A 9,721-nucleotide genomic window follows, 5' to 3' on the forward strand; every position below is an offset into this window, starting at 1 on the left:
GTCTGTGCCCCCCAGCCCTTCTCACCAGCTCACCCGCAGTGAGCCTGGCTGGAGGGGGGGCGGACAGGAGCCATCCTGAGGCCGGAGCGGCTGCAGGCAGACCACCTGGAGCACGACCTCTCTGTGGGAGCATCACCCCGAGGGTGTACGAGGGCAGCCGGAGCTCACCCGAGGGGCTTCTCCCTGGAGGTACATGGGGCACGGAGCGGGCACCCGCTTGCTGGACGGACAGACCGTAGCCCAGATGGATTGCCGCGCCATCGCCCTGCTCCTCGGCTGCAGCAGTGTCATGCTTGCCATCCGTGGTGGCCCGAAGGGACCGTGCACAGGGGTGGCTCGTATGGTCACGTACCATTAAAAGATGCATTTAAAACCCGGTGGCTGGGCCCCACTCATGCCCCACAACCCAAAGGAGATGCCCGACACGGATGCACTTTGAGCTGAGCTGTTTATTGGGGTAAATTCGGGGGGAGTACAGAGACACTCCCCCCTTAGGTGGGAATGGAGGGGTGGGGAGGACCCCTCCAGCCCCCAGGCTGGGCAGGGGGGCAGAGCCAGGGTATGTACAAGCAGGGGCTGGTACCTGCGGGGGGAGGGAGCGATACCCAGGGGGTTGCAGGGCCCCAGGGGTGGGCAGGGGTGCCCGGTGCAGAGGGGTCTCCAAGGTGCCGTCACTTCTGCAGCCGTTTGATACGGGCATCTATGTCTGCAAAGCTGTCCTCTACGACTGCCAAGTTTTCTTTCATTGTCTTCTGCACCTGGGGGGGTGTGAGCGGGGAAGGGGGTGAGCAGGGGTGGCAGGATGGGGACCCCACTCCACCCCAGCGGGTGTTGGTGGGACCCACCTCCGCCAGCAGCACCGTGTTGTCCTTCAGGGCACCAGCTATCTCCTGCTGCGTGCTGTCCAAATGCATGAGGACCTGCCCGAACTGCGTGGCTGGAAGGGAGGAGAAAGCTCAGTGCTGGTGGGGGGGAGCAGCATGACCCCTGACCCCCCCCCCCCCCCCCGAGATGCTCCCAGTGACACCATGCCACTGTCCCCAACATCCCCTCCAGCCCCTCACCTTGCTCGTGCAGGTCCCTGACGGTCACCAGCCTCTGCGCAACATCGGGCAAGGTGCTGGCCACGCCATCCCAGCGCTGCATCATCTCGTAGATCTGGTGGATCTGGGGGATGGGCCAGGGCAAGAAGGGGGGGTGAGCACAGTCTGGAGGTGGGGGCTCCATATGTCCCCCACCATGCCAGGCTTGCCTCTGGCGGGGGGCCTCCCCTCCAGCTCCTACCTTGCTCTGCGTGTCAGCATCTTGCACAGTTGCCTTGTGCTTCGCTATTTCATTCACTTTGCCCAGGACGCTCTGGGGAGGGGGCAGCAGAGGTGAGACTCCAAATCCAGCACTGCCCACCCCCAATTTCATGGCCTTGGCCACTGCCATCCCATGGCTCTCCCATGGCCTCCTGACACCCACCGTGCAGTTCCCTCCTTCCAACCCCCCCTCACCTGCAGCCGGGCTTCCACTTGGTCCAGCACGGCCATGTCCAGGATGTTCACCTTGGCCTGCAGGACTTGCACGGTCTCCTGGGGACAGACAGCAGGGTGAGGGGGGACACGGCAGCACCCAGGGGCTGCCCCCCCTCCAAGTGCTATGAGCACAGGGTGGGGGAAAGGGACCCTGCACGCCCCCAGCCCCTGCCTGACTCACCACAAGGCTGGTGCCCTTCGGCCCCACCAACAGCGGGTTCTGTGGGGAAGGAAATTGCATCAGTGGGGCAGGATGGGGGGGCAGGAGAGTGGCAGGGCAGGCACCCCCGGCCCCTCACCTGGCTGTCGGGCTCACACTGCACTGTCGCCTCCAGCTGCGCCAGCCGCTTTTCCAGCTCTGTGATCTGGGGGGGAGGTGAGGGGGTGAGATGGCAGGACACCCCATTTTGCAGTCAGGTGCAGCATCTGTCTCCCCCCTCCACACTCACCTTGGCGGTCTGGGCAAAGTGGTCCTGCTCCGGCTGGCAGAACAGCTCAATGGCGACGGAGTCTCCGGTGAGTGCCGGGGCTTTGGCAGGGGTCTTCCCTGGTGCCGCCTTGCTGCACTTTGCTGCCTCCAGCTGCTGCAGCAGGCGCCTGGGCAGGGGACAAAGGTAGGCACGGAGCCCCAGCACCACCCCATGTGGATGCTGCCATCCTTCCCCCACTCCCCGAGCTGCGACCCCAGGGGTCCTGGGACCCCACTCACTTGGCCAGGGCACTTTCGGGATCTGCAAAGTCTATGGCTGCTGCAGGACCCAGAAGTTTCTCCAGGTGGCTGGAGACCAGCTGCTGCTTCAGGCCCTCAATCTGCCTGGTGAAGGCCACGGGTGTCAGCTCCTCCTCCACTGCTGCCTCCTTCACCGTGCTCTGTCGGGGGGAAGAAAGGTGGCTGTGTCACCCCCCACCCCGGGACAGCCTCCCCACCCGTCCCCAGGGGAGGGGTGATGCTCACCTGGATCTGCTCCACCTCCCTAACCAGCTCCTGCACTTCGTGCTGCAGCCGCTGGTACCGCTGCTGGGGCGTCTCTTTGGCACCAAGACCCTCACCGAGCTGCAGAGAGAGGAACGGGGGGGGGTCAGGCGGGGGGTCAAGGCCTGCCCGCGCACCAGGCACCTAGGGCAGGGGGTGATGGGTAGGATGCTGATACCTAACTCCCCTCAGTGCCCACCCGTCTTCAAAAAGACCTGCTGGAGGGACGACACAGCAGGACACGAACAGCTCAGGAGGCTCCTAAGGGCACCGATGACAATGTCCTCCTCCTTCAAGTGACAGAGGAGCCAACAAGAAGAGGGGCTCCACTGGAGCTCATCTTCACCACCAAGGAGGGGCTTGTTGGGAATGTGGAGGTCAAAGGCAGCCTGGGCTGCAGCGACCACGAGACGGTGGAGTTCGGGATGCTGAAGGTGGGGAGGAGTGGGGGGGGTCACAGCCCTGGGCTTCAGGAGAGCAGACTCTGGCCTCTTCAAAGGTCTGCTTGGAAGAGTCCCCTGGGATCAGGCAATAGAGGGAAGAGGGGCCCTAGAAAGCTGGTTGATATTCAGGGATCACCTCCTCCAAGCTCCAGAGCGCTCCATCCCAATGGGTGGGCTGTCAGGCAAAAAAGCCAGGAGGCCGTCTGGGTGAACAGGACCTCCTGGCCAAACCTGGACACAGAAAAGAAGGAGGCAGAAGATGGAGCAGGGACAGGGAACCTGGGAAGAGGAGAGGGACGTTGCCCAAGAAGCCAGGGAGGAGGTTAGGAAAGCCAAAGCCCAGCTGGAACTCAACCTGCCCGGGGATGTCCAAGGCAACAAGAAAGGCTTCTGTGAGCACCCAGGTACCTGAAGGATGGCGGGGGGAAACGGGGGGCCGCTGCTGAACGAGGTGGGGAACCTGGGGACATCCCACATGGGACAGGCTGAGGCACTGAAGGCCACCTTCACCTCTGTCTCGACTGGCCCGACCGGCCATCAGAAATCCCTGGTAACAGCGTCCAGGAAAAGGCTGGCACAAGGTAGATGTGCACTTGGTGGAAGAGGATCAGCTCAGGGAACGCTTAAGGAAACGGGACACACAGAAGTGCATGGACACAGGTGGGATGCACCTGCAAGGGCTGAGGGATCTGTCTGATGGCATTGCAAGGCCACTCTCCATAATCTTTGATGGGTCATGGTGACTAGGAGGAGTGCCAGAGGATGGGAGGAATGCCAATGTCACCCCCACCTTCAAGAAGGGCAAGAAGGAGGAGCCAGGGAACCATAGGCTGGTCAGCCACACCTTCCCTGGGAAGGCAATGGAACAGCTACTCCTGGAAACCATTTCCAGGCACATGAACGACAGAAAAAACATGAAAAGCAAGCAGCATGGCTTCACCAAGGGGAAGTCATGCTCTACCAACTTCATCAATTTCTCCAATGAAGTGACCAGCCCGATAAATAAGGAGAGAGCAGTGGGTATTGTCTACTGGGACCTCAGAAAAGCCTTCAACACAATCTCCCATAAGATCCTCCAAGAGAAGGTGTCGCAGTCTGAGCTGGATGAGCAGGCAGTGAGGTGGACTGAAACTGCCCCAACAGCAAAGCCCATCGGGTGATGATCGTCAGCCCAAAGTCTAGCTGGAGGCCAGTACAACCAGTGTGGCCCAGGGGTCAATGCTGGGCCTGATCCTCTTTAACATCTTCATTAATGATTGGGATGATGGGGAAGGGTGAACCCTCACTAGGTTTGCAGATGACGCCACACTGGGAGGAGTGGCTGAGATGCCAGAGGGTCGCGCTGCTGTCCAGAGGGACCTGGGACAGGCTGGAGAGGTGGGCCAACAGGAACCTCATGGAGCTCAACAAGGAGAAGTCCTGCTCCTGGGGAGGAACAGCCCCCGGCACCAGTCTATGCTCGGGCCACCCAGCTGGGGTGGGAAAAGGCTCCAGGGGTCCCGGTGGACACCAAGCTAAACATGATCCAGCAAGGAAGGCTAACGGTGTCCTGGGCAGCATTAGGAGTGTTGTGGTCAGGGGAGGTGAGCCTTCCCCTCTCCTCAGCACTGCTGAGGCCACACCTGGACTGCTGTGTCCAGTGCTGGGCTCCCCAGTACAGAAGAGAGAGAGATGGACATACTGGAGAGAGTCCAGTAAAGGGCCGCAAAGATGCTGACAGGGCTGGAGCATCTCTTCTATGAGGAAAGGCTGAGAGAGCTGGGACTGTTCAGCCCGGACAAGAGAAGGCTTTGGGGGATCTTATCAATACCTGAATGGAGGGTGTCAAGAAGACAGAGCACAGCTCTTCTCACAAGTTACCCAGAGAGACGGTGGAGTCTCCATCCCTGATATTCAGAAGCCACCTGGACATGGTCCTGGGCAAGGGGGTCTAAGTGGTCCTGCCTGAGCATGGGGGTTGGACCAGATGGTCCAGAGGTCCCTTCCCACCTCCACCCCTCTGTGATTCTGGGTGATCTGTGGCCCTGGGCAGGAATGTCACTGTGGGGTGAGTGGTATGAGGGACCGTGCACTGGGGTGGTTCACATCCTCATGTGCTCTGGACTCACAATTTCATACTCCCCAGACTCGTAGCCCGTTGTCCTGGGCTTGCCGATGCGATCGGAGAAATCTGGAAGAGGAAGAGCAGGGTGTCACCCCAAAATACCCAGGGTGGCTGTGTCCTCCCTGGGGTCAGCTCAGGGTCCCCACAGCCCACCCTTCCCTGAACCCCCCGGCTCACCCACTCCCTTGGTGCCCAGACGCTTGTCCCGGAACTTCTCGTATGCGGCGTTGGGGTTGATGATGAGGTGCTCCACGCTGGTGCTGGTGAGCTCCTCCTGCACACAACGCTCGGCGTCAGGGACGAGGCAGCCGCGAGGGTTTGTCGGCAGAGCTGCCGCCTCCCTGCAGCACCGGTGGCCGTCTGGGGCCGGCGCTGGGGAAAGGATGGACAGTAATGGGGGGGAACGAAGGCAGCCCCGTCCTCCCCAGGACAGGGGCGCAGCCCCCAGGGACTGACACGCAGGGACTGAACCCAGCAAAGGGTCTGCCGGGGCAGCGAGAGCTGTCCAGGATGTGGCATGTCCCCAGGGCCTGAAGCGCTTTTGGGGAGCCCTGGCGCGCTGCGGATGGACAAGAAGGGGTGAGAGCAGCGGGAGCAACGCTAGCAGTGTTAGAGGGGGTCATCCGGCTGGGGGGAGGCAGCGGCGAGCGCCCGCGAGCAGAGCGCAGGGTTACGGCGGCCGACGGACGGGCTCTTACCAGCTCCTTGCGTTTCCCAGAGGTGAGAAAGCCAGAGCAAGGTTAGGAGGAGAGGGGCGAGAGAGAGACAAAAATCGCGTTAGAAGGTTTGTCCCATGCATGGCCCGCCGTCTCCCACGTCCCTGCGCCAAGGCTGCTGCTGGGCTGGCCCCCGTGTGAGGGCTCGGGAGCCACGTGGGACGTGGGGGCCACCGGCGCAGAGGCGAGGGCAGCGGCGGGGGCAGTGGCTGTGAGAGCGGTGGCAGCGGTGGGCTCTGGACCCCTTGGCCAGGCACGCCGGGGCAGCTGGGGCTGGGGACAGCCGGGGACATGCTGGTCGTGGCCACCGTGAGGGGTGCTCAAGGTGCCCAGAGAAAGCGTGGGAGCAGGGGGTGGCCAGAGTCCAGGGGTGATGCAGCTGAGCCCCTGCTCTGATAACCTCCCTCCGGCTCTTCTTTTCCCCTGGGGGGAGGAGATGTGGGCAGAGCCTGGGGCAGGATGGGCCCCCATGGAGCAGCCCAATGTCTGGTGGGTCCCCAGGTGTAGAAGGGAGGCATTGGTTGGGGTCTGGGTGGGGGCAAAACCCCAATGCCAGTCACTGGAGGGGCAAAAGCTGTCCCTTGCTTAGCAGCCAGACCCGTGCTGTGCTGGCAGCAGGGATGGGGGCTCAGCGCAGCCCCGCTCGCCTGCCCATGTCCTGCCTGGCCCTGCAGGACCTGTCGTGGGGGGGGGGGGTCAGGGGGTCACTGGAGGTCCCAAAGGACGAGGAGGGCAGCACGTGCAGTCTGGCAGGGCAGATGCAAAGAAGGCAAGGGAGAGCAGGGGGGTGGTGGGAGCACCGCGTCATACCCTGGGACCCACAGCCACTGCCGGCTGCCTCCCCTCTGCCCCCCGGTGGGGTGACCCACAGCTGGGACCAGGCGACGCGGCAACAGGCAGCGGCTACGGGACCCCGTGCACATCTACCGCATGCAAAAATCAACCCCAAACGGCATGCCAAACCAGAAGCAGCGAACGGGCTTACTTGTGCAAACTAGTGTCCAGGCAAGGTGGGGAGCAGGGAGGGGAAGAGCGGTGGGAAAACTCAGGTCAGTTCAGCACGCGAGAGCCAAGAAACACAACGAAGCTGCGCGAGGGGCTCCCAGGAGAGGAGACGACAGCAATTAAAACTCTGTCAGCCCTTTGCCTCCTGCCTGCAGTGAGGCCGTATGGGAGGGAAAACACTGGGGGGACTCACTGGTGCGGCACCGCTCTATTCTCGGGCACCATGTCGGCGTGACCAAGGCCTGATGGGGGCAACTTGGGGTAGAAACAACCCGTTTCAGTCCATCTTGCTGCCCTGGCTCTCGCAAGGGATCTCTTTATCCCCCTCAGAATTGGGAGGTGGGTGCCCGGCGTGCCCCTGCCCTGCGTGCAGCGCACGGTGCCACGCCAGCTCACGCGTGGTGGGGCTGTGCCGATCCCACGTCCCCCCCAAAATGCTGGCTGCACTGTGGGGAAAAGCCGTATCTCTCCTCTGAGGCCCGGTTGCCCCCTCCCCAGCTCGGCCCAACTGGGAGCACGTGCTGGTGAAGTGAGGGCTGGGGAGGGGACGTACTGGACTGGGCAGCCATTTGGGCTGTGATCCATGAGGACCCGTCAGCTTTCAGCCTCACCGGCAGAGCCGGGGGGGTCACTGTGACGTCCCAGGTGCACCCCTTGTGCCGTGCCGGCCTCGAGGAGGGGCCCCCTCGGTGTCACCCCACGTCAAAGCCACCGTGTGGCAGCCCAGATGGGGGTGGCACGTTGCTGGGGGAAGGACACACGGACGTATGTGGCACTGCAAGGACACGTGCAGGGACAGGAGCTGTTTCCCTGCCGCGGTGCCGGTCCTGACGGCTGCGGGATGGGGGGGCACAGGCACACTCGCTCGCTCGTCCCCACCCCATGGCATGGGGCCCTGGTGAGGCCTTACCGCCTCGAAGTCGGCCTGGTCGTCCTCGGACACATCGCTGGTCTCGTAGACGTCAGGTTCATTCCTGGCCTGAGGCACAAACGGGCTCCGGTGAAACCCCAGCTCTCCTCAGCTATTTATTATCCATTTATGATCAAATACCCCCAAACAGATTCTGACATTGCCTCAGCCCACAGACAACCATGGCAGCTGCCCCCCCTTCCCCCCCCCCCCCGACTCCACATCCCTTCTGGACACCCCTCATGTCCCCAAACCCCCCCACATACTGCCTCTGTCCCCCTGACACCTACCAACACCCTGGGCCCTTACAGGGACCCCGATTCCCACAATCACCCCAAATACCCCCACTACTCCCAACCCCCCCAGAGATGCCTGTCCGCCCCCCAGACAGACCGCAGTACCCCCCAGCTCCTCAGTCACCCCACTAACTGCCCCAGCTTCCTCAGATCCCCCCGGACACCCCAAATGCCTCCAATCCCCCCCAGGTGTCCCCTCCAACACTTTCTATTCCCCTGGCCCCCCCCAGTCTCCCCAAATACCCCACTTACTGACCTAGAGCCCCCCCCGATCCCCTCAGACCCCTTAAACCCCTCAGTCCCCATCAATCCCCACAGTTGCCCCAGACCCCCCCCCAGTTCCTGCAGACCCCCTGATCCCCTCAGACCCCCTGGATCCCCTCAGAACCCCCCCTCCAATCTCCTCAGACCACCTCTAACCCCATCAGACCCCCCAAATCCCCCCATTCTCCTGCAGGCCCCCTGATCCCCTCAGACCCCTAAGGCTCCCCCCTCAATCTCCTCAGACCCCGTGACACCCTCATACACCCCCGATCCTCCTCAGATCCCCCCCCCAAATCCCCCTGATCCCCTCATTCTTCCGCAGGCCCCCTGATCCCCTCAGACCCCCCGGATCCCCTCAGAACCCTCCCTCCAATCTCCTCAGACCCCCCTAACCCCATCAGCCCCGCCAAATCCCCCTGATCCCCTCAGACCCCCAAGGCCCCCTCTCGATCTCCTCAAGAGCCCGTGATCCCCTCAGACCCCCCCGATACCCCTCAGGACCCACCCCCCAACTCCCCCTGATCCCCTCAGACCCCCCGGATCCCCTCAGAACCCCCCCCGAATCTCCTCAGACCCCCCCTAACCCCATCAGCCCCCCCAAATCCCCCTGATCCCCTCATTCTCCCGCAGGCCCCCTGATCCCCTCAGACCCCCAAGGCCCCCCCTCGACCTCCTCAGACCCCCCGATCCCCTCAGACCCCCTGGATCCCTTCAGAACCCCCCCAATCTCCTCAAAACCCCCTCAGACCGCCCCCCCCAAATCCCCCTAATCCCTTCATTCTCCCCCAGGGCCCCCCCCCCCCCCCCCCGTTCCCCCCCGGCCCGGCCCTGCACTCACGATGCCGGGCAGGTCGGCGTATTTGGGGTCGGCCATGGCCGGGGGCCGGTAACGGGGACCGGGGGGGGGGCGGGGGGGGGCCGGGCCGGTAACGGGGGGGGGGGGGGGAGCTATTAACGGTGGGCCGCTAACGGGGTGCCGGTAAGCGCGGGGGAGGCGGCAATGGGGGAGGCGGTAACGGGGGGTCGGTAAGGGGGAGTTGTCGGTAATGGGGGGGGTTGGTAACCGGGAGGGGGGGGGGGTGTCGGTAACGGGGGGGGGTCGGTGCCGGGATCCGGGAAGCGCCGAGCAAGGCCGGGGCGGGCGGGGCCGGTCTCGCGAGAGCAGCGCGCGGGTGGGCGGGGCAAGTGAGCAGTGCGCCGGTGGGCGGGGCAAGGGAGCAGAGCGCGGGTGGGCGGGGCAAGGGAGCAAAGCAAGGGAGGGCGGGTGGGCGGGGCAAGGGAGGGCGGGTGGGCGGGGCAAGGGAGGGCGGGTGGGCGGGGCCTGCGCGGTATTTGGAGGGGAAGGGGGGGGGGGACACCGGGCACACATACACACACACGGCGGGGGGGGGGGCATAGGTATGAACCAGGGGGGCACACACGAGGGGGACGGACATGAGTGGGAGACATTGAGGGGGGGCTGCAGACCCCCGCCCGTGGGAGTGCCCCCG

The 9,721-nt window shown here is 63.8% G+C and overlaps 1 protein-coding gene across 1 annotated transcript; it reads right to left on the bottom strand.

Moving 5' to 3' along the window:
- Positions 1-437: 437 nt before the first annotated feature.
- Positions 438-9,164, bottom strand: LOC126046751 (dynactin subunit 2-like). The gene is made up of 14 exons (XM_049819557.1): positions 9,070-9,164; positions 7,672-7,740; positions 5,218-5,314; positions 5,045-5,106; positions 2,476-2,574; positions 2,230-2,390; positions 1,970-2,117; positions 1,820-1,885; positions 1,702-1,740; positions 1,500-1,577; positions 1,285-1,356; positions 1,065-1,167; positions 846-937; positions 438-758 (listed from the first exon to the last, which is right to left on the bottom strand). The coding sequence occupies exons 1-14, from the start codon at positions 9,103-9,105 to the stop codon at positions 672-674; spliced, it is 1,209 nt and encodes a 402-aa protein (XP_049675514.1). The 5' UTR covers positions 9,106-9,164; the 3' UTR covers positions 438-671.
- Positions 9,165-9,721: the final 557 nt, after the last annotated feature.

This window comes from Accipiter gentilis, chromosome 16 (assembly GCF_929443795.1).
Source record: "Accipiter gentilis chromosome 16, bAccGen1.1, whole genome shotgun sequence".
In the NCBI taxonomy this organism is placed as follows: Eukaryota; Metazoa; Chordata; class Aves; order Accipitriformes; family Accipitridae; genus Astur; species Astur gentilis.